The sequence below is a fragment of the Lipophrys pholis genome (genome assembly GCF_963383615.2).
Source record: "Lipophrys pholis genome assembly, chromosome: 10".
Taxonomy (NCBI): Eukaryota; Metazoa; Chordata; class Actinopteri; order Blenniiformes; family Blenniidae; genus Lipophrys; species Lipophrys pholis.
Genome location: NC_137640.1, coordinates 8,101,595 through 8,128,109, shown reverse-complemented (window position 1 = coordinate 8,128,109; position 26,515 = coordinate 8,101,595). Strand labels below are relative to the sequence as shown.

The 26,515-nt window shown below is 42.2% G+C and overlaps 1 protein-coding gene across 1 annotated transcript in view; it reads left to right on the top strand.

Moving 5' to 3' along the window:
* Positions 1 to 851: 851 nt before the first annotated feature.
* The window catches only part of LOC308116141 (capping protein, Arp2/3 and myosin-I linker protein 3-like), a gene marked incomplete at its 5' end in the record, with an annotated part of 30,029 nt that continues 4,365 nt past the window's right edge, over positions 852 to 26,515 (top strand). Inside the window, 32 exons of the mRNA XM_080474158.1 lie at positions 852 to 909; positions 3,832 to 3,926; positions 6,573 to 6,623; positions 6,728 to 6,787; positions 7,808 to 7,929; positions 8,110 to 8,204; positions 8,539 to 8,609; positions 8,734 to 8,807; positions 8,892 to 8,967; positions 9,113 to 9,201; positions 9,950 to 10,044; positions 10,732 to 10,818; positions 11,363 to 11,472; positions 11,581 to 11,658; positions 11,777 to 11,853; positions 12,384 to 12,488; positions 12,665 to 12,734; positions 13,931 to 14,012; positions 14,221 to 14,317; positions 14,530 to 14,584; positions 16,082 to 16,254; positions 16,372 to 16,440; positions 16,844 to 16,937; positions 17,998 to 18,096; positions 18,183 to 18,302; positions 18,407 to 18,520; positions 18,598 to 18,773; positions 18,888 to 18,975; positions 19,073 to 19,192; positions 22,892 to 22,958; positions 23,302 to 23,489; positions 23,793 to 23,872. Coding sequence (XP_080330284.1) covers positions 852 to 909; positions 3,832 to 3,926; positions 6,573 to 6,623; positions 6,728 to 6,787; positions 7,808 to 7,929; positions 8,110 to 8,204; positions 8,539 to 8,609; positions 8,734 to 8,807; positions 8,892 to 8,967; positions 9,113 to 9,201; positions 9,950 to 10,044; positions 10,732 to 10,818; positions 11,363 to 11,472; positions 11,581 to 11,658; positions 11,777 to 11,853; positions 12,384 to 12,488; positions 12,665 to 12,734; positions 13,931 to 14,012; positions 14,221 to 14,317; positions 14,530 to 14,584; positions 16,082 to 16,254; positions 16,372 to 16,440; positions 16,844 to 16,937; positions 17,998 to 18,096; positions 18,183 to 18,302; positions 18,407 to 18,520; positions 18,598 to 18,773; positions 18,888 to 18,975; positions 19,073 to 19,192; positions 22,892 to 22,958; positions 23,302 to 23,489; positions 23,793 to 23,872 — 3,035 coding nt within the window. The remainder of the gene's footprint in view (positions 910 to 3,831; positions 3,927 to 6,572; positions 6,624 to 6,727; positions 6,788 to 7,807; positions 7,930 to 8,109; positions 8,205 to 8,538; positions 8,610 to 8,733; positions 8,808 to 8,891; positions 8,968 to 9,112; positions 9,202 to 9,949; positions 10,045 to 10,731; positions 10,819 to 11,362; positions 11,473 to 11,580; positions 11,659 to 11,776; positions 11,854 to 12,383; positions 12,489 to 12,664; positions 12,735 to 13,930; positions 14,013 to 14,220; positions 14,318 to 14,529; positions 14,585 to 16,081; positions 16,255 to 16,371; positions 16,441 to 16,843; positions 16,938 to 17,997; positions 18,097 to 18,182; positions 18,303 to 18,406; positions 18,521 to 18,597; positions 18,774 to 18,887; positions 18,976 to 19,072; positions 19,193 to 22,891; positions 22,959 to 23,301; positions 23,490 to 23,792; positions 23,873 to 26,515) is intronic.

Here is a 26,515-nt window from a genome sequence, read left to right as displayed (position 1 = left end):
ATGTGGCAAGGCAAGACAGTGTCACATACACAGGGCTTTACAAAAGATACAAAAATACACTAGAAATTGATGAATAACAGAAATACATTAAAACAAAGATCATCTGATGCCCAGTGAGACTACTCTAATTTATCATTTACCAGGTTAGCTTGTCAACAATGTCTTCATTGTGTCCTCCTCTCCAGGCCATTAGCTAAAAATGTCATGAGGCTGGTGTCAAATTACAAACACTGCAGGCTACATGCGAAGTGGTAAGTGAGGAATTAAAGAGGCAAAGGTTTCATTGGCTTGTTTAAGACAGAAATTGAAAAGAAGAACCTTTAATGCATGGTGGTGCGCAAACAGGCAGAACATGCAAACTTAAGAGCTCCTCATTATGAGGCAAAAGTGCAAAAGTCCCTCGGTCCTTCTGCTTTTTACACGTATCAGTTGAGTCAAATATTAAAACCAAGGTGAGAAAGTTAGAAAAACCCTTCAATTTTTTTGCAGTAAGAGAGCACTTTGCTCAGTGTCGTGGGTGCGCTCCCAAACTTGCGCTCTGTACTCTCCCAGGTAACTCCAGCCGCCTCATTATCCCGCCGTGATCCCCGCCTCCTCCTCCTCATCGTCCCTCCCTCCACCTCCCATCCCTCCCGCATCCAGCCTCCCCAACGTTCAGGGTTTCTTCCAGGAAGCGCGTCGGACAGTCGGATGCTCTGCTGGAATGCCTGGGAGACACACCGTCCTTTTTGTCCATTTCCGAGCGAAATAGAGGGCGGGGGACGGAGAGGAGAGGGAGAGGGAGCCTGCTGGGAGGCGGCGGAGGAGAGGAAGAGGAGGAGGAGGGGTGGAAATAGGAGAAAGGAGCAGACATGGCCACTAAAGAGATCACTGCCTTTGGTTTCGTTAGTGTGAGCAAGGAGATCACAGGTGGGTAAAGACTGCCGTATGGTTGCTTTGCGTGGCGCCTGGTTGCGGCACAGAGCCGCGGCGGGTCCCCGGTGCGCGTGCGGTCAGCCTCCGGGATGCGTTTCCTTCCGCGCGCGGGTGTCGGGAGGCTGCAACCGAGCAGACGCATCGGGCTGATTGTCATGAGCTACACCTTTATATTTCGTCCCATAGCTTTCCTGGGCGTCCGTTGTCTCGCGCTCTGCATGCCAGTGAGTCGGTGTGCAGATGCATTGTTTACAGTCAGAGAGAAATAGACTATACCTTGCTTTAAGTCTGCCCATCGGGGAGGATCAGGTAATAACCCCCCCCAGCATTAGGCCAGAGAGGGAAAGGGGCGTTGTGAGAATAATGTTGTGTGTGTGTGTGTGTGGATTCTGGGTGTGATATCATTTTGTATCCATGCACGTTTTACCAGTGTACCAATTTCACTGGGATGTTTCACCCTCCTTCAACTCTCTTCCCCTTCTGAGTATTTTATCTTTTATTTTTCTGCAGCCAACCAACCACAGCGCTATGGTGATTTTACGCGTGTGCGTGTTTTCGTGTGTGTGAAAGTGAAAAGAGGGGTTGGTGTGCTGTAGGCAGATGTTCACCGTATCCAAGCCAACATAAAAAAAAAACCCAACAACAACAAAAAAACAAACAATGCACGGTAGACTAACCCAAACGCGCAACATAATGCACAAATATGTACCTCCCCCATTCCCCCCTCAAAACAGCAACAGCTTATACAAACGTCAAAGTCACAGCACACTGCCTCTCGATTCACTGTCGTGCACGCGCACACGCACCGGCTGCACACACATGCTCGGGGTTGCGGGGACTCTGCTGCTGCGTTAATTACTCCTAATGGCTCTATTAGGCGCACTGTGATGATTAATCCAGTGGAATCCCTGCCTCTTCATTCAGTCACCTGCCGAGCGGCTGCACCGCCCCCTGCTGCCCCGCCTGCACTGACTGACAGGAGGAGCACCTGGTGGCCTGCGGGCCTGCACAAGGTCACCAGAAAGAGATGGTGGTACCTGCTCTATGGATAGATTTGAAATTGTTGGTCAGTTCAGCCCTTGCCCCCCACCACCATGAAGTAGGTTCATGTAGTGCACTAATCACAGTGAGAAATGTGTTCAAGTGTCCAAAAGAGGCCATCATCTTGTATTGTTGGGGTAGTATTCGATGTGCATTCATTTGTGAGCGCCATTGCAATGCTGTAGCGCTCATAATGTGGTGCAGATTTTACCCACATCAAAAACAAGTGGATCTGCTTGTTAGAAAGCAGAGTTGTTCAGCTGTGATCTCTGAGATCCACTGTCCTGCGCGTTTAGGTCTCTCTGTTGGAAAACGCCTAATTGCAAGAAGGAGCTCCTTATTGGGTTTTTTTTTTCGAACCTTGATGATGATCATAAGACACATGTTGGAACAACAACCCATCGAAAATGTGCAGCTGCTTATAGATATTTTGACTGCCTGAGTCTGTATGAAAAGCAATGGAATAAAAAAAAAGATAAACTTTTTAATTAAAAAAGAATCGTTTGAACATTGGATGCAAAGTAACAATGGACGGAAATCCCAGATATATGTGTAAATGCTTCTTGATCAAATAGGCTTCACTCTAACTTTGCCTTATAAAGGCTTATGTGCGCCTGAAGTCATGGATAAAAGTCTCCATAAAAAAACCAAAAAAAAAAACCGGTAGCTTCACCGTTGATTGTGAATTCTTCAAACGTCGCAGCAAATCCTGCCATTGCAGGTTTATTATTGATTTCCTCATAAACCAGTCAGTCAGGATCCTGTGCAGCCTCGGTAATTGAGATGCTGAATCATGTAATTCCTGCCAGTAACTGTATGTTTCTGTGACAGTGTGCCGGTGCTGTGTGTTCTCACCCTGTGTGTAAGGCGCTACCTCGGTTGCAGCAGGCGCGTTATGCACTGTACGCGAGTCAGGGGTCGCAGCACCAACAGTGATGCTGTTTGACAGGAACGCTTCTCAGTGAATCATGGGCACTGATGCTCCAATGTGTCACGCTGCCCCCGTGAAGGAGAAAGTGACACAGAAGCATATTTTCATGATACATCAAGATATTGAAGCAGCTGTGTAGCATGAGCTTAAAGCTGGAGAAACATCACCTCTATATCCCAGCCAATTACTTCATTAAATCCAAACAACCTGCTTGTTTAGCTCTGTTTATGCATGCAAAATCAACACTGTTTTTTTTTTTTTTTGGCTTCAGCTCCACATCCAAAATAAAGCAACACGGTTGACCTTTCTCTCTGTTTTGAGATGAAGATGTTGATGCAGGTCTGTCCACCCAGTGGTCAATGGCATTGATTTCTGTATGCATCATATTTCACCTGCATCTTTTATTAGTTCCCTGGCATTAGTGGCTACTGTTTACCAAATATATCAGGACATTAAGATTTGTAAAAGCATTTCCCCTCCACTGTAAACCTTTAAGCAGTTTCAGTTTTATGAAATGTATGTGCAGAGACAGCTTGTCCTGCAAAGCGTACACATTAAATTTTATGTTATACCTTACAATTCATCATCAAGACTCACCTGTTCAGAACTGCTTTTAAAACTTAGCACCAATCTATTTCTTTTATTATGTGTGTTTAGGACTGTTTTTTTATGATGTTTCTCCATTTTATGCTTGTTGATTTTATAATATGACGATGTAAAGTGTCTATGAGTATCTTAAAAAGTGTTATAAAAATAAAATGTATTATTATTCTCATTATTATATGGCAATTTGCATACAACGAAGCTGTGAATTTCACAATATTGAAGTGTCTTTGCAAGGTAATAATTATTTAAAATGTGTAAACAAATGTTTATTGTTTAACGACTGAAAAGGGGATGACATAACATTAATACATGTATTTACTGTGGTTTTTCATTCACAGAGAGCATCAAGAAGATTGTTGACAAATCATCCATTAAGTTCATTCGAGGAATTAAGCTTGACACCAAAAATGGAAAAACAGAGGACAGAATCCTGGTAAGTTCAGCACTTTTTGTCTTCTCATCGGCCTTTGCTGCGATGCTAAAGTAAAGAAACAGTGTAATTCGTACCACGTAAGCAGCCAAATGCATGCATTGTGCATGAACAGAGGCTGAGACGTTAACTCCCACTGTGGTGTTGGATTCTAAGAGATGCGAGAGTAAACATCTTGCCTTTGTAATCTACGTGGTGGTAACTGACTTACAACTGCATGACCTCGTCTTATGACTACAGTTGGCAGCTTGGCAGGATGAACATTGGATAGATAGACGGGTTTGAATGTGAGTGGCTTTGGATTCTTCTTTCTGCGTGGCCCATGGCGGAGGCAGTGCGAGGAGAGAGACTGTGGCAAGCAGCTCACAGCCTTTGATTCTTTGGTTCTTTCATCAGATAATATGGGGCAGAGATGTGAAATCTCTATTTGAGCGAGGGCGGCTCGGACAGCTATCTGAATAAAATCTGGGCCAATCAGCTCTCGCACTGTGGACTGGAACTTAGCCTGGACCCTGGATTACAGCCCCCAATATTCAGTTCCTCAGTGTGTACTCCTATGCAGGAGCTCGTCCACATGGGGAACATACACACCCACTGAAGAGCAGCTTTAATTGATTGAGAGCTCCTATAAGTGCAGCAACAAAACCACATGTCTGTATTAGCAGAATTTAATATAAATCCCAGTGCGGTCACACTGAAACTGGTGCAGTTTTCTCTGCTGTTTATCAAACTCCTACCCAGCAACTCCCTCTCGGAGCAAAATGAGCTTTCGCAAAAAAAGGCTTCTTCATCCTGACTGAGCGGTGCCTCTACTCTGCGAACGCTTTAATGATTTATCACGTGGTGAGGATGGGCAGTTAGGAGAGTTTCTGCATGTAGAGCTTTTGATATTCAGGCACTTTGATATGTCGATCTGCCAGAAACATCTTTCCAATAATTCCTTTCCAATTCATGTCTCATTTACGGCTTCCTCTTTTAAAGTTGAAAGGGAAAGCAAGAGGTCTCTCTCCTGCTGGGTTTCCACGTAGAAGATGGAAAAGTAGATTGGAGTTTGATCAGATGTGTTGGGTTTGGCGAGAGGAAAGAGGAGTTTAATTGTGGCTAGGTTCTGTTGTTCCATGCTCCCCAACAAGTGTGGAGTTGGATGAGCGGAAGCTTCTTGTTTGAGTTGGTGATTTTTTTTTGTTGAATCACTACAGGTCACATGAATCTATACCCACAATTTCTTTCAGAGGCTTCATCTGTCGTTTATCCACAATCCTGAGTAATCATATGCCGCGGTATGCATGATGTGTGCGGTCTCTCTTTGCTGCCGCATCAGAGTGACTTACTCCTGTTTACGTGTGCGCACTCTCATAACCACCGCCAGTAACCCAAACTCATCACTGCAACGTGATGCAACCTGGTCTTTCTAATCAACTCTTTCAGACAGTCTTTGAAGTGAGGAACACACCCTCCTCTCTCACCCTCTCTCTCCATCTCACGTGCACATTTTTAATTTTGAACGACTACATTTTAGACACCTCACCCGCTGTGTGGGTGTGAGAGAGGCTATCAACGTGTGCTTCAGACAGGCCCGTGTCAAGCTTCTCTCTCTGATACAGGCAACAGCGGAGTGGGAGCGCTGTTATTTAATAACTGCCTTTCTTTGGGGAGCGACATAGAGGGTGGAGTGAAGTGGAGGAAGGGTGATGAGGGGTAGACCTTGTCCTCAGGGGAGTGTTTTAGCGGGGTCATCAGAGAGAATGGAGTAAATGATTGGGAGCGACGGTGCAGAAGAGAAGAAGAAAAAGAGCAGAGGGCAGTAGTCAGGGGCTGGTGGCGGGGCGGCAAAATGCCAAAGAATCACTGCTCTTTGTCTTGACGGAGAGGTACGCTGGCTTTTCTGAAGTTGTGTTCACAGATAAAAAGAAAAAAATAAAGGGAAATTGGCACTCGCGAAAAAGAATTACAATTAGGATCAGGTCTGCGCAAAGAGCTGCATGTCACAAATGTGTTCATGCTGAAAAGAAGTTGGTGCAGGCACAGAAATGCTGCGTTTGCTCGTTCAGTTTGGAGTCTCACAAATAAGCCCTGAGTTTGCTTTCAAATTGCCAGTCACGTTCCATCTCCTATTAACGTTGCACTGAACTAAAAATGATTTCATTCTCCATAGAACACAAATTAACAAAGACAGCATTGCAAAAAAAAAAAAAAAGGGCGATTTAGCATCCTCACCCGGCATGACTGGTATTTCTGTGTTTCTCATTGGTCCTGTGGCTTGAAGGCTGGAGAAAATGATATTCCTCTCCTCTGATTTAGTTTTCAAATAAAAGACACGAGGAGGAGATTTGCAGCCAGAAGAGATGATACAAAGTGTGTCCCATATGACATTTTTCATCACCGCAGCAGCCATGTCATTCAGATTGGTATACTTGTGCGGTTAAGATCAAAACATTGCAGCTTGTCACCATCCTGCAGTCTGTAAGGCAGGAAGTTAATCAGTTAATGTTAGACAATGTGTCTCTGATATAGAAACCTTTTAGCTGGATCGATACAGAAATATTCCCTCTTATCATTACCTTAAAACTCCCGGATCTTCCGCCTGGGGAAGAGTGTGAGAACTTTCTCATAGTCTTAATTCACATTATTTATTTTTTTACTATTTAGGTCCTGACAACATGGCGTCTCTACTTCCTGGCGCCCAAGGTTCCTGCGAAGGTACCACTCACAAGCTCTTTCCCACATTAATATACAGGATGAGGCTTTAAGTTTCATGATGCCATCTAAGGTCCTCACTATGTCGACATTGTCTCTGACCACAGGTAGAAACCACGTTCAACTTCTTAGAGATTCGAGCTCTGAATTCTCAGCCTGATCACCAGGTGAGTTTCCACGGTGACGGAGAAGCCTGTATGCACCCCATGGTTACGGCTAAATAGCCTGTACAATTGTATAATGAAGCGGTGGCGTCACTTTGGCCTTCAAGGCAGCACCAACACACTCATAATAACCACTCAAGCCTGTTCATTTCTGTTAGTGATGCGATGAAAATTCTTTGGGAATTGATAATAACGTAACTGTAGTTTTTTGCTGTTTAAAGAAGAGCATTTTATTACTTTGTTGGTGATATGATGCTTTTTTTTGCAAAGCATAACTATTTCTTAATTCCACAATAAGAATTTGACAAACTCCTCAAAAGAAATCCACCTCTGCCTGCAAACTTAATGAAGGACCTTTCATAATGTGACAACTGCAGCACTGTGTGTTTTCTCCTCGTTATATTTCGCTATTAGGATTTCTGTATTGACATGTTGTTATGTTAGATGCTGTTAGATATGAATATGCAGTTCTCTCTTGCTGTAGGGTGCTTTGGTGAGATGCGACGATTTATTTTATCCCATTATTTGGGATTATAAACAGTAGTCACATTTAATTCTTAAACTGGAACATCACGTTCCCCCTGTTGCCTTTCTGGAGAGGAATACAGACTGTTGAAAATGTACAAAGAGACCAAAGAACAGCTTCGACCTCAAAGGCTTCATGTTCAGGAACGTCCAATACCTTAAATCTGATTTACACTAAAGATTCCAATTAAACATCTTTCTTTTTTATTTTTAATTAATTTTGCACTGCCAGCCAGAGCAGCAAAACAGTTTGTGGTTGTTTCTTACACCGTAAAATCAATTATAATTTATTTTATTCTGTTATACGTTGTAACTTGACACTCACATAAGATCATTTCAGAGTTTATTGATGCAGTTGTCAATAACTTTATCTCCTACTGTAAAGCATTTTTGAATGCGACAACATAAAAAAAACAAAAAACTAATGAATCCTCCTCTAAACAGCTGCACCAGTATTAAGATGATGATCAGCCTCTTACAGTTTGGTTTTCTGTGCAGGTTGTCATCGACACTGACAAGTCCAGCTACTCCCTGAGGTTCGAGTCTCGCGAGCACCTGAACCATGTGGTCAGCCACATCAACTTCGCCCTGTCTCGAATATTCAACAACTCCATTTTTGCGTAAGTGTCACAGTCTCGCACAGTAAAATCAGGAGCAGGGGGCGGGGGGAGGGAATTAGACATGTCTCTGAGCTGTTTGGGATCATCAAAAAAGCTGGAAAAAGAATGATGACCTTTATATGGCAATTTTCAAATGATAGATGTTTCCTAACACTATTGGCGTTTCTTTTATGTGTACAGTCCTTCCATCTGTCATTCAGACAGTGACCTTTCTGAGGGCAGCAGGAAGTATTCACCCAGCTCAGAAACTTCAGTGGAGACCCAGAGGGCTTGTGGTAAAAGAGACATTATCATCAAACACTTGGAATTTGCACACATGCATGCTCGCGCAGTCACAAACACACACATATATTAGTGCGCGTGCGGCACTTGGCAGATTCAGGAGGAAGTTGGCACACATGCTTCACAAATGTTCTCCCAGATGTTCTTTTTAGCGCTGTCACACAAATAAAAGATTGATAATTTGAACAAATGCTTCTGTGTGCATTTTCCTCAGATTCTTTGCCTTTACTGCTGAAGGAAGCAGCTGTTCACATCATCTCTGATTCTTTCCTTCCTTTTCTTTTTTGCATGTCTGTGTTTTGTGTCCTCCCCGCCCGCTCCTCTCAGGAGGCTTCTCAGAGACCTATGCTGCTTTGTGTGACTATAATGGCATCAGCTGCAAGGAGGAAGTGCAGTGGGTAAGAGCTGTGGGACTGTGCCTGTGTCGCTGTGAGTGCGTTTGAGTGTTACCTATAGCCCGGCGCGCTAAATGAGGGCGTCGTATGCCGCAGCAAACAGGCTCATGGGTAATATTGCTCCTAGGATGTGGACACCATCTACCATTCCCAGGACAATCGAGAGTTTAACCTGCTGGACTTCAGCCATCTGGAGAGTAGGTGAGGAAGTCAGCGAAGCCAGGGAAGACTTCAATCTATCCCGAATGCAGTGCTTTGTTTGCTTCATATTTCATTTGTTTTCAGGGACTTGGCAGTGATCGTTGCATCAATGGCATACAATACCTGGTTCACCAAATTGTACTGCAAAGACCTCCGCATTGTACGTATAAACATCACTGGTGCATATTGCAGCAACAATGAAAACGAGAAGATGGTGGTGCTGTTCATTCTTTCTTTCTTTCTTTCTTTCTTTCTTTCTTTCTTTCTTTCTTTCTTTCTTTCTTTCGTCTCTTCTCTTTCAATAGGGTTCAGAAGTCACTGAGCAAGTCTTGCACACAGTCAGCAAATCCTCCAGCCTGGAGGAGATCACGCTGGAGAACGCCGGCTTAAAATCGTGAGTTTCATACATAATATCTTGTTTAAATCATGTCTTTTTTTTCTTTTCTTTTTTTTAATAGGATGACCTGTGAAACAAACCCAAAGATGTAAAGTTAAGTTATTTTAAAGAATATAAATACTCATTCTGGAAAATGTTGGCATTTTGTAGCTTGACTCATGTTGAAAACTTCAAAGTCAAGGTATCTTAGACTCTGTCGCCTCCAGAATATTCTTTTAATAACTGTTTGAAATGCTTCACTTTATAAAAAAATGTAGAGCAAATTCCTGTAGGGAATGCTTAGTACCTTTACTTTCAATAGTTGTGCAAAAACTATTACAGTTTGCTGCCTGTTCTTTCTAAACTAGATATCTCTGTGTTTGAACTGGAAGACAGACTGAATCAAAAGCATCCTCTTGGGCTATTTCTACAACACACCTAACAAAGTTCAAGTAATAAATACGATTTTAAGTTTTATTCATACGTCTCCTGGACCTGCTTCATACAGACTAGGGTCACAAGGAGCTAAAGTGTATTCCAGATAGCTTTTGTACACAAAAAGTCAATTATTCAACACAAACAGTCAATTACTCTCACATTCACAACACTGGTCAATTTACAGTTACCAGTTGATGTGGAACGTACTTGGAAAATAAAAAAGCATGCCCAGGGAGGATATGCAATGTCTTTATTACCAACCATCTATCCGCTGGCAGTTTAATAGTGAAAAAGGATGATGTGTTTTAACGATGGGTAACTTTCACAGAGACTTCCCACAGAAGATGTCAGCCGCTCTGTCCGAGAACCCTGCTTCTGTAATTCACTCGCTCAACTTGGCCCACAACTCTCTGGACAACCAAGGTATGACAAGGCCCTGCTTCCTCTTCAGTTTTAGTTTCCTGCAAGCTTCCTGATCAAATTACATCCAGGTATTCTCAGTCTTTCTTTGGCCATTTCTGACCAGCCTGTAAGGGCTCACTGAAACGCTTTTAATCAAATAAAAAACGTGCAATGCAACAGTTTTGCTTTTGAAGGGGACAGCTTTATTTTTTCATTGTTTATAGTTGGTGATTGTGGCATGTTTTTTACTGTGTTGGAAAATAAGTTGAATCACCATTATCACAAAATGCACATAGAAGCAGTAGCTTATCAAAAACCTGATTTTTAATAAGGTTTTATTGAGCAGCTTTTAGAAAAACATACGACTTGCTCCTCTACAATAGTCCCAGTTATTCATGTGTCTCCATGAGAAGAAATAATTGTCGTCCCCTTTTAGAACCATACGATATTTGTAAAGGCTTCCTTATAATATTTTATTCATGAAAATGGGTCAAATTAATCTCTGAGTGAGAATTTGAAGAAATTCCCATGAGGCTTTTGACAAGCATCTCATCCACAAACCTGAGACAAATGAACATTTATCCCAGTAGCCTTTGCATCGCAGCAATACCTAATCCTTACTACGGTGATAAGGTTAATCTTAAAAGCGAGTTTGAAGAAGATTGAACATATTTTTTTTTACTTACTTCTCTTGTTTTAATGCTGCAGGTGTGTCCAACTTAATACAGCAGGTGTGTCGCCTCAGTAAGGGACTGCGGCTCCTCAACCTCTCCAAGACTTCACTCACCTCCAAAGGTTAAAAAACATCCCACTCAATTTTCAATCCTTCTCTCCTTCAATCCACTCCAGTCAGTGAGGTGAAGACAATATGTAAGCATAGTTTGCAATATTTACTACCATTCAAGGAAGGAGCTCACAAAAATAAAGAGAATACTATTTGACTCACCTGCAGCTCTTACAGCTCGGGGTTAGGATGCACCGACCATCCAGAGACTGAGACAACCCCCCCCCCCCCCCCCACCTCCCGAGAGTTTTGTTTCATGTTTTGGCCCTGCTCTGCCTCCATATTGACTTATGGATTAATAGGCTGGCCTGCAGGCAGCGTGTCTCTTGTTACTGTCTCATCTTTCCATGAACCTGGTGGAAAATTTAAATATTACATTGCAGCTGCGCTGCTTCCCATAAGATCCACTGACACTTGCCGCTCCGAGACGTGTATGAATAATGCAAGGACACAAAATGTTTTCTGAGCATTCTCTGTGTTTTAATATTGCAAAACTTTCACCCCCTCTTCCTCTTTCTTGCATTTCCCTGTACACCCCCCACCCCCCATTCTCAGGAGTGGTGTCACTGTCTCAGGCTTTGTGCTCCAGTGATGAGTACTCCAACTCCCTCCTGCACCTGGACCTGAGCAAGAACCCCGGGGTCCTCTCGGGGGAGGACGCCTCGGTCAGACGGCACAACAGATCTGGAAACAAAAAAGCACACACTGCTCCATTTACGCACCACTTTCCCCGTCTGATATGATGCCTCTCCTTTCTTATTTTTTCTTTGCAGAACTTGTATCTCTTCTTGTCTCAACCCAACTGCCTGGTTCATTTGGATCTGTCGGGCACAGACTGCTCTGTTGATTCAGTGAGTATTTAATGATGGAATATGACTGAATGTTTACGTCTAACATGAAAAAGAAATACATTTCTGTTTGTGCAGCTCTCTGCCCAGATTAACTGTTTCCACCCTGTGTCTCATGCAGCTATTTGGGGCTCTTCTGAGGGGGTGTTGCGCTGATCTCTCCTTTCTGAATCTTTCCAAAAATTCCTTCTCCCACAGGTTAGTCATATCTTCAAGATTACCTAAACTATCAAAGCAGCTGCAAATTTCAAATCTGGGGCAACATCACCCTTATTTCACCCTAAAGGCCTCATCTTTCTCCTTATATCTTCTATCTTCCCCTTCTTTCTTTTTTTTTTGAAAATCATTGTCTTCATCTCTTGCCTAATGGGGAATCAGAAATGAGCTTTGTGGGAATCACTGGAACATTGTATTTCCTCTCTGTGGGTGTGTCGGCTGCCGTTTAAAACCACGACTCTCTGTGCTGTCTGCATAGATAAGGCTCATGAATATTTTAGTGGAGCTATCTATCATTTGACCTCGCTCGCTCCCTCCCCTTACTCCAAAGCAATATGCACTCGTATTTCTCATCCTGAGTTGGTGCTCCACGCTCGATGCTGCACTAATATTTACCAAGGCGTGTCGACGGTGTGACTTCATCTGCTGTATGTGGCCACTCACGCGCTGCAATACCTCTTCCTCCTTACATATGCTCCCTTTGCTCCCTTTTTCCCTTTCTCATCTAATAGGAAAGTGAAGGACACGCTGCCGTTGTTTCGTCAGTTCTTCAGCTCTGCCTTCAGCCTCACTCACATCAGCCTGGCCTCTATGAAGCTGCCCCCCGATGTTCTGAGGTACCTGCACGTCGTCTCTCGTTCTCTCTCCATAGCTGTTTCATTTCATCCTGAGCCGTGCACAATGAAGGCTGATCGGAAGCATATGATGTGCTCAGCTGCGCCAGTGAGGTCTTTTTGGCTCCCTCTCCTTGTCTTGTACTCATCAGTCACTTTCGTTCTACCTGTCTCCACAGGGCTCTACTGACAGGGTTAACCTCCAATCCTCACATCAACGACCTTCATCTGGATATCAGCAGCTGTGAGGTAGGAACTCGTCTTTAGATCCACGTTGGATTTTTAAAGCCATGTGTAAATGACGAGGTGTTGCTTTAGCGGTTATTAGCAGCACAGCAGCACTTCCACTGGGGCTTCACACAATGAGCTTCACACATAGTTACAGTGCCAAAGACTGTATATAAAGATGGATGACGTGTCTCAGCTCCCCCCACTGAGCAAAAGCTGAAAGATCCAAGATACCAGCACTGCCACAATTATAGCATTCACAGCTTGATTCTGCAAAGTTGTGCCGGGGTGTTTTTCATACATAAATCCATTGGATTACTTGAGTCAAAGTAGCTTTTAGTCACATATTGACAGAGCAATTTTTAAATTGTTTTCTTAGGTATAATTTTTTTATATCTTGAGTTTATACCATAACTAGCCACCAGGTGTGGATTAAAACATTCTGGCTTGACCTTTTAGGAAATATAATGTATTTATAAGTGTATTTTTTGATCTTACAAATCCTCAAAAGGACCTGGGCTGATTGTAGGTTGCTGACAGCCAGTGATAAATCAGTGAGATCTTTTACTCACAGCTGTCATAATCAATATTTTTATGCAGACAATGGATCAACTGACTATAGGCAATGCATATAGAATGCATATAGGCAAACCCACAAAGCACTATCTGCCCACCAGCAAATCAACTCGAAGATTAAATCAACTGCTAGTTAGCATAACAGAGCTTTTAGCAGCTAAGGAGTTGTATATTTTCTTCTGCTACATTATGGCTAAAGGGTGAAAAACTAATCTAAGAATTAAGATGTACAAAGTGGGCAAAACATTATTATTTGATTTAAGTTGCAGAACATAAAATTGTCAAAGACATAACCAATGAATTTGACAAGTCTGGTATTGAGGGGATCATGAAACAGTTTTTTTAATCTGCACCCTCCGTTCTCACTGCTAAAAGAACTCGTACAAATCATCAGGTTTTCTACACTGTGTACGTGTTAAATGTTCAGCTGACAAGTACAAAGGCCTGGGTAGCAGAAAGTGTTTTCCATACCGCGGAACAGAATCTTCCAACTGCTTGCAGCGACAAATAGGAGGCATCCATAAATTTGCCCCACTGTGGAAAAATAACAATTCCCTAAAGACTGAAACGCAACTCGACTCTGATTCATATCCGTGCACATGTTGGCTTTCCCCTTTGTCTCTCTCTCTTTCTCGAACCAGCTCAGGTCTGCAGGAGCTGCTGTTATCCAGGAACTGTTCCCCCGAGTCTCGTCCATCGGCACTCTGGATATTTCCGACAACGGTACGGTGGTACGCTGCAACACACCATGCTGCGACCTTGACTTTCCGCCCTTGGGTAGGAGAGGTTTGCGTGGGTGGCTAATGGATCGTGCCATGTTGAGCTCTGCGTTTGTTTGTTTGCGTGTGTGTGTGTGTGTGTGTGTGTGTGTGTGTGTGTGTGTGTGTGTGTGTGTGTGTGTGTGTGTGTGTGTGTGTGTGTGTGTTGACAGGTCTCGATGCAGATTTGCTCACAGTACTGCCAGCCCTCTCCAGACACCCCTCCCTCAAAAACCTTCATCTGGGCAAGAACTTCAACCTCAAAAACAGGTGCTTGTTGGTCCTCTATGCCGCGTTTTTACAGCAACTGTTTTGGGGTCTTCTGTATTTGTCGGCGTTTCGAATGCCAGCTGGAATACACGTCTGTGATTTTAGTTCTGTTTTTATAAGCGAGCTGCCACTCCTCGGGCAAACAGCTCGCGAGCAGTAGGGAGTGACTCCTGCCAGCTCATCCAGTCTCGTCTCTGTGTTCGTGTCTGCAGGGTTCTGGATGACGTCTTGCAGAAGCTGGTTCAGCTCATACAGGAGGAAGAATGTGTGAGTGACTAAAATATATTATAAAAACATACGGTTTGGTGCTCTATTTAGTGATTTGATGACAAACAAGCAGATTAGTTAAAAAAACAACAACTCTTAAATGAGCTGCACAGACAAAATGATAATCCTCATATTATGCACAACAAAATACCAAACAGATCTCCCTAAAGGCACAGTGTGTAAAACATGAATCATACCATTTTTGATGTCTGTGGCAGTGATGAATCACTATAGTGATAAGTTTCTATTAGCATTTTAACATGTCTTGTCTTAACTCATGGTTGTTAAATTATTTAGACCAAGCATTAAATAGTAAAAGGAAATGCCACCTACAGAGCTATAATAAAATTATTTGACTTTACTTGGCAATGCATAATAAGGAAGATAATGCTATTTATAAATTGCCAGATAAGGCATCACACTGTAGTTTACATAGACTTTGCTTTAATTTCGGCAGCATCAAACCTTCAAGCAGAACTTTCAACTGTCTTCTGTGCTGTTTGTTTTGTCTTTAGCTAAGTTAATGTCCAATCTGTTTTCCAATGTTCGAAAAAGGCGCTTCGATTCTGATCTGAATCAAGTGTCATAAGACAACAGACTGTAAACGCATATGGTGTTCTCATTAGGTTGAAAAAGAGCTGTGAAGTGTTAGGGTGACAACAACACTTTTCATTCATTATGCAGGAGAATTTATGTTTTACAAAAAGCTAAAATAACACATATTTTTGTGCGTGTAGGGTAATCCTGCTACGTTCTGTGTGATGCCCAGCTTCCCACAGGTTGTCTGAGACAAGCGCAGCCCACACATACTGCTTTATCCACTTTTTAGTCACGTAGAGCTTGAGCTCAAAGGGCTGACAGGTTACAGCCTGGACACGCCGTCAGTCACACACACACACACACACACACACACACACACACACACACACACACACACACACACACACACACACCCACACACACACACACACACACACACACACACACACACACACACACACACACACCCACACACACACAAAGTCAACACTAATTGACAATTGACAAATGATCTTGCTTAATTCTTCACTGAAAAACTTCAATTTCTGTATATTACTGTTTCTTTTTTAAAGACAAATCTCTCACAAATATTGTTTGCAGATAAAAAATAATTAAAATTACCCAGATTTGTGGGCACATTATTTTTGCATGACATTTCACTGTAGATGTGCCACTGTATCATCAATTATTACTGTTCCTCTGTTAACACTGCGGGCACAGTGTCTATATGACGACACACACACACACACACATAATGTAAATAATTCATGCACACAGCGTGTAAAGACACACTGTTGAGGTGTCACTTCCTGATTCAGTATATTTCTCTGCACTTTATCTCACCCTCCCTCCCCTCCCTGACATGTGTTCTTTTTTTTTTCTCCTGAGCTTCATTCATTTCTAAATACCCTCGAGCCAACACACTCTCACACATGTGTGCTTCCATTCCGTGTGTAGGCCCTCCAGTCGCTGTCCCTGTCCGACTCACGCCTGCGCTCTCGGGGCACCGTACTGGTCAACGCTCTGGGCAGCAACACCTGCCTAAGAAAAGTGGACTTGAGCGGGAACAACATGGACGACATCGGGGCCAAGATGCTGAGCAAAGCTCTGCAGATCAACACCACGCTCAGGTGAAGGCGAGAATGTCGAGAAAGAGTGTAAATCAGTGTTTTTTGCAGTATTTGCAGTGACATGCCCTCCAAGTTGGAGGTTTTGTATTCTGTGCATCTCACAACATTGCCCTGCAGGAGTGTGACATGGGATCGCAATAACACCTCCGCAACAGGATTCCTCGATGTGGCCCGGGCACTTGAACAGTAAGAACATTAAAACACCATCCTCATCTGCCGTGAATATATTTGTACTCGTATCTACTAATTCTATGAGCCCTGGCTACCTTCTGTTTTATGCCATTTAACCATGTCGAAATTTACAACGCGAGCTGTGCAAATTGCTGGTTTCCCCTCTGCTATCTTAACTAGTCCAGACCTACCTCTAGGCGAGGGATGACATGGTAGCAAAGATCAAAGTCTTAGTCATTCATCGTACGGCACACAAGGAATATTTTTGGAATGGGATCTTTCCAGTGGGAATATTAACCTTAACTAACCTTGGAATGTGTAACCCACTTTATTTTCTCTTCTCAGTCCAACGCAGCCTCCCTCAATAACTCCACCCTTCCTCTGCTCCTCCCTTCTCTTTTCACCTACCTTCTCTCAGCAATTTCACCTTGCAGTACATGCCTCTACCACTAGGTGACATCAGCCAAGCGTACCGCAGCGCCCCTGAGAAGACAGAGCAGGCACTAACCAAGGTTGGCGTTAAAAACCAGCCCTCATTACAATCCTTACAGAAAATTTAGGAGAATAAAACTAAAGCAAGAGAATTTGACCACTTCTTTGAATTTAGAGTCAGTTTGTCTCTAAATTTAAATTTGCATCTAAGATGATTCTTCAAGTTGATGTGCTAAAAGATGCAACCATGGTGGGATTAGGAGATATTTGATTTTACTCAAAATTTTTCATGAAGGGTCTTGAACGTAATGAGGGTTGCTAAAAATGTCTGTTTTGTTGAACACTGAATTATTCACCAAGGACTGTGCTTGTTTAAAGCTCACCAACTTAAAGATAGGGGTCTCCAACAAGCTTCTGCAGGCCAGCGTCACATGATGAGAAACAATATGAATAACTGCTGTTCCTACTTTGTCCACTAGGGTCACACTATATCTGTAAAAATAGAGGAAGCAACGGACCTAAAACTGAATGGCAGAGAGCAGCAATGTTCATCGCAGAGAGATCAATCATAAATTAAATAAAGACACTAAATATCTTTGAGGTTAAAAATGTATGTTTAATTTTGTTCATTTGGTTTTATAAAATGTAAAAAGTATCATCAGTACTTTCTTAACCTATATATCTGTTATTCTACTGAAGTAAAGAGTTTGTTTGCCACTTGAATTTTCACCGCTTGCCATTTCAACTTAAACATCCATTATGAAAGAAATAGAAGTAGATGATGAAAAACTACGAAAACATAAAAGGAACTGCAAGTTCTTGAGGTTTTTGTCTCCGAGCTGCAAGCAGTTAAAGGTACTTTCTGTTGCACTCTGTGGTTATTTCCAAGGGCTTTTTGAGCGTAACTCTAAAGCTTAGGAAGGTTTCTACTGTCATCTTAGCCTTAAGATGCTTTTGAGAACTGAGGCTCAGGAATAGAAGACAAATAACAACACGTCAGCCTTTTCTATGCTTATCGCACTTTGTTCCAATCTGCTCCCTGCACTCTTCCCTCATATTTTCTGTTTCTCTGCCCCATATTTTCCTGGTTACTTCAATATTGGTTACTTTAGGGCCCTCTTATGCTGCTCTGTTGTACAGATCCAGCGTGCTTTGGTAAGGAACAACCAAACCCAGCGCTTCTCTCAGAGACAGGCTCTGCGGCTGCACCAGGGTCTGGTCACCAGCACCGCCGAACAGGTGAGACTCATCTATCTGGACTCGTCGCCGTGTATGCTTTATGACGGTTTGCACCCGTAACGATCCCTCGCCTGTCTGTTTCCAAGGTGATGGAGCGCCTGTGCGTGCGTGTCCAGCAGCAGGTGTGTTTGTTAAAAAGCATCGGAGAGATGGAGGAGATTCAAGCTGCTAAACAAGTGCTAAAAGAGGCCAGGAACTCTCGAGCGGTGAGTGATGTGAAATGCATGAGTGTAGTCTTTACATTCGCGTTGCACTGAATTTGAATGATCCCCTTTCTCTCTCTCTCTCTCTTTCTCTGTCCCTCTCTCAGCTCTACCCTTCGCTGTGCGAGCTGGCTCATGTGCTGTCCGTGGACGGGCCCGTGCGGCAAAGGCTGGACTCTCTGGCCGGTGAACTTGCCAAAGCTGCAGACAAGGAGCTGCAGGTAGATCCCAAACCCTGTGTGAGCCTCATGACCCGCAACAGATGGCAGAGTGACTTATGACTGCCGTTCATCTGCAGGTGATTGTCGACTCGATGGTTTCTCTCTGTCGCGAGCTGTGTCCTTTATCCTCTTCTGCGGCGGAAAGATTAAGTCCTTCCCTCTCGTCTGTCTCCGAGCGCGTGTCCATCCCTCGCTCTGCCATTCGCACTGCCCTTATGGAGCGAGCAGCGCAGGACATTCACCGAGCCTTGGAGTAAGAGAAAGGATCAAGCTGCAGCAATAACTCTGAATTTGATGAGCAGGTTATTGATTTACTCTCACTTTTACCACGCCGCTTCCCGTCTTGTCTCCCCTTAATCTTTTGCAGAGAAGTAAAGCTGTCCGTTGTTTCCTATCTCACCAACTCCATCGTGGACCAAATCCTGCAGGAGCTCTACGCCACCCATAAGACGCTGGTACAAACGAGGCACTCGCCGTGAAAGAGAGCGCACGAGACACAGATTGAGTGAATGAGTGTATGTCAAAAGGTTTTAAGAGCGCCGTCTGTCTCAGACCCGGCAGGTGTCGCATCTGAAATGCTGGGAAGAGACGTGTGAAGACGGGACAAGCTGGAGATTTAACAGGCACAGAGACTCTCTGGACATCACAGACGAGGAACTCAGCACCAGCATAGTGAGTACACACATAAAGATGTGTGTTTTTGTCCTCTTGGTCTGACTCCCATCCTATTGACGTGTTATTTTTGGAACTTATTTGAGAGCCTCATGATCTTATCACTGCTATCCGCACAGTAAGAAAACCATGGTTTGATTCCATTCTCTTCGTGGGTTTTTTTCTATGCATGTGAGGTTTTTCCGGATACTATTGCTTCCTTCAGTAGACAGGGTCGCGGACCAAGCCAATTAAACAATGAGGAAAACAGGAGATTAATGAAAAAGAGGTTTTTATTTACCCCAAGAATATAGGAAAGTACAAACATAAGATCCCTTTGCCAATCGAATGAGGTCAAAATAACAAACTGGCCTAACAGAATGAGCCATGAGAGAGTATATATAGTGGCTGGGTGAAACCAACTAAGACACAAAGGGGAGGAACACAAATGACACTACACAAAACTAATGATGGGGAAACTACATAAAGCCAAAAAACCACTCTAAGTGATGGTATGGCTGATTGAATGGGTGTCGCCATGAAAGAGTCTCTGAACGTCTTTTGCTACTCCAGGATGAGACCCCCCACCAGCATGGTAACTCAAATAGAAAAACACCATTAGTACAACAGAAAATATGTTAATGTTAGTCTCCCAATGTCAAAATGTGTGCACTCCATTAAAACAGTGTAGGACTAAGAACAATAAATGAATTCTAAATCAAATAATGTGTGTAGTGTGGACATGATGTGGCTCAGGTGTGGCTGCAAATCAAACAAGGAAGTGAGGTGAGTGAGTGTGAATGGCATCACCTTCAGACTACTGTGTGGACTTGTCCATCACAGACATGCACTTGAGGTTGATGCTTAATGGCGTGTGGGTCTGAATGTGTGTAATTGTCAGTTTTTCGGTGTTTGCCCTATGATTGATTAGTGATCCTCTGAGTATATTCCCTCGTCTGAGTCAACTGCCTGCAACCCCAAGTTGGATAAGAGGGTATAGAAGATGGTTCGGAGAATAGATGAATCGTATTAATGCGGGGTCTCAGCCTATTTTTGTTTTGTTTTTTCCATTAAGCATTTTTGTGACTTTTTGAATATCAGCCCATTCAGTACTGCAGGTTCTAATGGTCCACGGGCTCTTTTAATGGAACTCACAGCCATGGACTCCTTCATACAATTTAATTCGCTCACATTTGCAGTCCAACCTTTCATTGCAGCTTTTGTTCCTTGAGATATTCGTATTTGATTATTCTATTGGCACAAGGACTTTGCTCAGGTATAACATCATCTCTCTGCCAATATCTCTACGCAAGTATTAAATAAACTTTGAAAAAGAAAATGAGCCACCATTTCTTCCAGCCTTTGCATCGTCTCTGAGGAGCTTTTGAAGTGAGTTTCAATGCGGGTTATAAGAGTTTTTTCAAGGCCTGGCCTCATTTCCATGTTCTGTCTGACATGGACACCCCAATCATTGTAGGGGTTTTGTGCTCGGCTTCATAATTGCAGCGTTACATTTTTGTCATCCTAAATCATGCGTGCGTCACTGACTTCGCTGATCAAATGAGGTTCAATCTTCCCTCCTTGTTTATCATATTGTTCATTCTGGTTGCTACAACAAAGAAAAGTAAATGTCATTTACTTTTGACTTTTAACATAACTTTATTGGAATCAAAGTGGGGTTTTTTTGTTTTGTTTTTCTTGTCCTCTGGGTTTTGGCATTTGAAACGTCATGCTGGCTTTCCTGACGGCAACACTACTGTTAAAGGTCAAACATTTAAAAAGGCTGCTGCTCCTCCTGGAGATGCTCGCATCATACTTAAAAATATAATTGATTGTCTGTTAACTGTGTTTTGCCCTTTAGAAATGTCCACTTATTGGAGTGATTGAAGCCCAGTATTGACTGTTTACATTTTAAAACTCGTGTATTTGGTATTAAGCTGCACAGGAGGCTGGTGTAGTGGTTATAGCGTATTCACATCATTTAAAAAAAAAAAGTGTGTTCCAAGTCCGAGTCCGGCAAAAGAGATGTGTGTATTCATGTGTTTTCTCCAGTTAGGCTAGTTTCCTCCCACACAACAAAAAGGTTCATTAGTGACTCTGAATTACCCATAGGTATAAATGTGTGTGTCTGTGGTCATTTGTCTCAGTGTGTTCCTTGTGGTATGCTGCAGGTATGTCAAGGGTGTAGCCTGCCCTTCCCAAAAGCCGGGTGCGATCAGCTGCAGTATTCCATTTCTTTAAGTTATATAAAGCAGCATGCAGGTGTCGGGATGAATAATAAGTACTCTTGGCCTAAAGAAAATACACATACATAAAATTAAACGCAGGTAGATACAGTATATGATTACTCACTACATGCACTAGCAAATAATTACTTCATCAAACTACAATTACAGTGTATTTATTTTTTCAAATGCGGATCCACTTTCTGTTCTTTCCTGCTTTTACTTATATTACTTATATGTTTCCTGCATTTATTCATCAAAGTAAATCACAGCATATTGCAGAACAGAGAAAGTTTGTCACTAGCTGTAAGGGGCCAAACATTAAGCAAAGATGAAAACAGGAGGTTATTGAAACCTTTTTTCCCCAAAATATAAGAAAATACAAACATGTTTTTTATTTGCCTATAAAAGAACAGAACAAAACAAACTCAAATAACAACCAAACTGAGGTGTTCACACATGAAACTGACCGAACAAAATGAGCCGTGAGGGAGTATATATAGTGTATGTATCCTAGCTAAATAGATCCTAGGTGTATTTCTATCAATAAAAAATTGATATTTCTGTATTTAATTTATTTTAAATGAGAACACTGAATGAAAGTAGATATTGTTTTAAAGTTACTTACATATCACCACAATACTAGTAAGCTAGGGAAGCTGGGAACAAGAAAAAGTTCAAATAGCAAGTGTTTGTTGTTGTACTGAAACAGTAACTCAGTTTTTACGAGGCGGCAGGCAAAACTGCATAAAGTACACTGTTTTCCTGAAATCATTTCATGATCCCAGGAGCTTGTTCTTCATAAACAGTTCAGTCTTTAACCGCTCAGGCTGATGAAATTGTGCATATTGCTTGACTTTTGACAGGTGAACTGTCATAGTAGTCCAAGCTCATTTGTTCCAAGCAACTTCCCTCCATCCTGAGCTTAATTACAGCTGTCAGATGCGCTCAAGTAGCTTCATTAACTCCGAATAAAAGCCGCCTTCTCTGCTGCCCCACAAATCACAAAGCATCAAGTTGAAGCACCTGGCTCTTAAAGGACATGGGAGATGGTTCACTTAAAACCATGTTTCGAGCATACCTGCAGCTTAATAAAAAGTTAAGTGTAAACCGCCACACTTTGTAGACATCATAGAAAGTGTGAAAATTGATTTAGACGTGTCCTAATGCACCTTTGCATTGAGTTTAAAATGCATAAAGCAGTGTCGTGACTTTTACACGCGGCACTCAGCATGTTGAATCACTAACCTCTTGGTTTGATTTCGGTACTTTATCATGCCGAGTTGTACATGTTCAGTTTGTGATGTGTGTGATGCAATTTGCTTGATAACTAGACTAGAATTGGGGCTTTAATTAGACTTGATATCATCTGCATGAAAGCCGTGGTCATGCCTAAGAAGCTCTGACATAATTTGTGGTGACTTGTTTTCATGTCTTTTCACGCAAGTTATTTAAAGTCTCTACTTCTGCACCTGACAACTACATTTCCACACAGGACACAATAGCCATTAAGAAGCGCAGCTCCAGAACAAGAAGAATACGACCTGTTTCCACCAGGCTGAGTGAGTACTTCTGTACATCATTCTCGACTTCTGACCCTGTCTTGTCTCTCCCAGAGCTCCATCAGTTTGTTTTTTGTTTGTTTGTTTCTCTCTCTTCTCTCTCTCTCTCTCTCTCTCTCTCTCTCTCTCTCTCTCTCTCTCTCTCTCTCTCTCTCTCTCTCTCCGGCTGGTTTTAATCCCATCAGAGTAAAGTCTGGCTCAGTAGATTTCAGAAGGGCCACAGACTGTTTTAAATCGACAACTTTGAAGCAGCAAAGATGTCCCCACGTAACTCCCCTGCTGTGTCTCCTTGACAGTCCCGACAACTCCTAACTTCCTCTATAATCTCTCTGAAACCTCTCAGGCCTGTGTGACGACTCCAGCTCCTCTCCACCTCCCTCCGTGCCGTCATATTCATCACCACTATCCCGCTCTGCGTCCTGGGAGGGCCTGTCAGAGCTGCCTACGCAGGGCCTGCCTCTCCATCATGTGACTCGAGTTCGGCCCAGACCTCCGCGGAGGCACAAGGGAGGGCACGTCCCTGCAGAGACAGTAAGACATATTAAAATGTGCAAGAGTCTTCAGTTACACGCAGTATTGTGGAATACTGCACTTTTACTCAAATCGCTCAATGTCAGTGTAATTCCCTAATTTTCTGATGTTTGTGCCTGCTGGCAATGACTGCTGTCTGACTCGAAAGCAATCTGTAAAAAAAATGTGGCTGGATGAAATTGAATTATCTATCGCAGTTGCATAGGACACATTTGTTTTAATGCATGCATAACAAGATCAGACTCACTAAACTGACCTCTGAACAAGGAGTTGGAGTGCGTACTTACATTTGTGTGTGCTCAGCACTGCAGTGAAAACGGAGGAATAAGCCCTCTCGATGACGGACTGCCGGATTTCTACACAAAAAGAGTGCTCCCAGATAGGTAAGAGCTGCTTTTATGTTTTCAACCTCACTTAAAACCATATCTGCCACGAGCCTCTCTTCACAAAACATGATTAAGCTGGAGCTCACGTTTGCTCAAAGTTGGTGCAATTTTTCCCAAAGCAAACTATTGGTTGTTAGATACCATTGCTGCTTTCCCGGCAGTCATAATTTTCCTTTGAAAATAAAGTTTCTGGACTTCACATTTGTTTGTGAAAGGTAATCCATCACGGTGAATGTTACTTCACCTTTAAGCTATTGTTAGCTGTTAATACTGTGGCTTCAAAAAATACACCTTCATCCAATAGTGTTTACTGCTCAATAGAAAATTCAGGTAAACATATTTACTTAGCCGTTTGTCTTTGGGCTTATTTTTCCAATAAGACAGTTTTCAAATGAAACGCTCACTTTGCAGTCAACAATGTCACGCTAGACTGTTTTTAAAAGCATCAAGGCACAGTAAACTAGGTACCTGTAATTCACATAATAATGCTCTATAGTGAAATCAATGAGGGGAAATCCTTCCAAAATGTATTGTGTGCTTCTCCCTTCTTCTTTTCTTTATTTTTTTAAGCTGGCAGTGTAGTGTAGGAATACAAATCCAAATGCAGCATTCGGGGAATTACAGCCCCTTAGTGGGGATGACAACAGAAAGAATTTACCATTTCTGTTGATATGATATCTTCTATTTCAGGATATAAACAAACAGGAGGAACTGTCGCTGTCGAGAAATAAACATAACGAAAGAGGCAAAATGAATAGAATGTAGAAATATGGAAAATTGTGCCTTCAATGGAGAAAACAGATCCTTGGACATACCTGAAAATTCAATCACTCAGTTGAAACACCATAGAAAGAATTTTTTATTTTTTTTTGCAGGAAATCTAATCTGCTGACACATGTTTATAACGAGGCATAAGTGAATAAACTCATATTGTTCATTGATTGTTAGATTTGTTGGATTTATTGTGGGATCACCAAAGATGAAGTTGATACGGTGATTGTTCACATTGTCTTGCAGCAATATGGATCTCAGATTGAATTTGTTGGGTGTAGGACATTTTGTTTTGTGTGTGTTGAATTTTTCTTCCAATCCTTCTATGGGTCAACTCCTGTAATCCAGCTTGTTAGATTATATAAAGATAATTACTGACTCCAAAATACCTGCAAGCCTGTGTGACGTATTTCGTGTCTCAGCTGAAGAGACTACAGTAGAAGGTGATGGAGGAAGGCGCCATTTAATGGTAAAATATATTTACAGACTCTCACCGGCCACTTTGTTAGTAAAAACTTGCTCGTCCCAGGTTGGACCCATTTTGCCTTCCGCACTGTTTTCATTCTTGATGGCATGGATTCATAAAATGTCAGAGATTTTCCTCCATACTGACATGATAGTATCACACAGTTAATGCAGATTAGTCAGCTGCACATCTATGATGTGAATGTCCCCTTCCACCAAATCACAACATTTCTATTGGATCGAGATCTGGTGACTGTGGAGACTATTGTGTATTGGACTTACTGTCATGTTCCAGAAAGCAGTTTGAGAGGATCTGAGCTTTGCGTCATGGTGTAGTATCCATCAGAAGATGTTACACTGTGGTTTTTAAACGATGGACATGGTCAGCAACAGTACACAGGTTAGGCTATGGTGTTTAAATGATGCTCAATTGATACTGAGGGGCTCAAAATGTTTCACGAAAAGATCCATTACACCAACAGCAAAATCTGTCACAAATGAAGGAAAACTTATTTGGTTCAGAAGCCAGTTTAAAAAAAAAAAGCTGTGGGGTTTTTTTTGGAATATGTTGATAGAAGATGAATAACTGATCAATTCTGTGGTGTTACTGAGCTGATTTGGATTTACTTTAAACAAAAGAGGATCCATTATGAAAGGAAGTCGTCGTGGTCTCTGTATTGATGTGCTGAATTTGTGTCTCTGTGTGGATTTTGAAACATGCTGAAAGGGATGAGAGTTTCGTTACTTTAAAGAAAGTTGTTTCTGTCTCTATCATTGAATTCTCTTTCAGGACATGATTAGATGAAATAATTCTTAATTTTTTTCCCTTATTTAATAATCCTTCAGTTAAATTATGAATTACACACCCACAGTCTAACACTTTATATGCCGATCTCAAGTGAAAAAACGACATCAGATTTCAGACAAATTCTTTTTCTTCTCTTGTGTTAATCTAAGATATGAGGGTGTAGACAGTACACATAAACACCAACCTGAAGCCAGACATGAACTTGAACAAATAGCAATCATGACTTAAAACAAGGGCACTAATCACAAGGAAATACCTTGGCCTTTACAAATTGATTAAGCTATTAATAAACAAAGCAAAATACAAGCCTTTAAATATCTGGGGGTTCTTCAATATCAACAGACGGTTAATATGTTGAATGGTATAGTATAAATTGCACAGAATTTAGCGACAAAACATGCAGAGAATCACTTCAGCTTTTTTAAATACAAGTTTGGGGAGTCGTCATTAATATTCAGCTGAATACAACAAGAGCAGCCTCAGCTTATGAGAATTATCTTTCTCCCTTCCACAGTGTAGCTCATTGGGTTGAGACGGAGCGGAATACATTTAGCATGTAACAGGGAACTTAAGATAAACTATTGTGTATCAAGAGA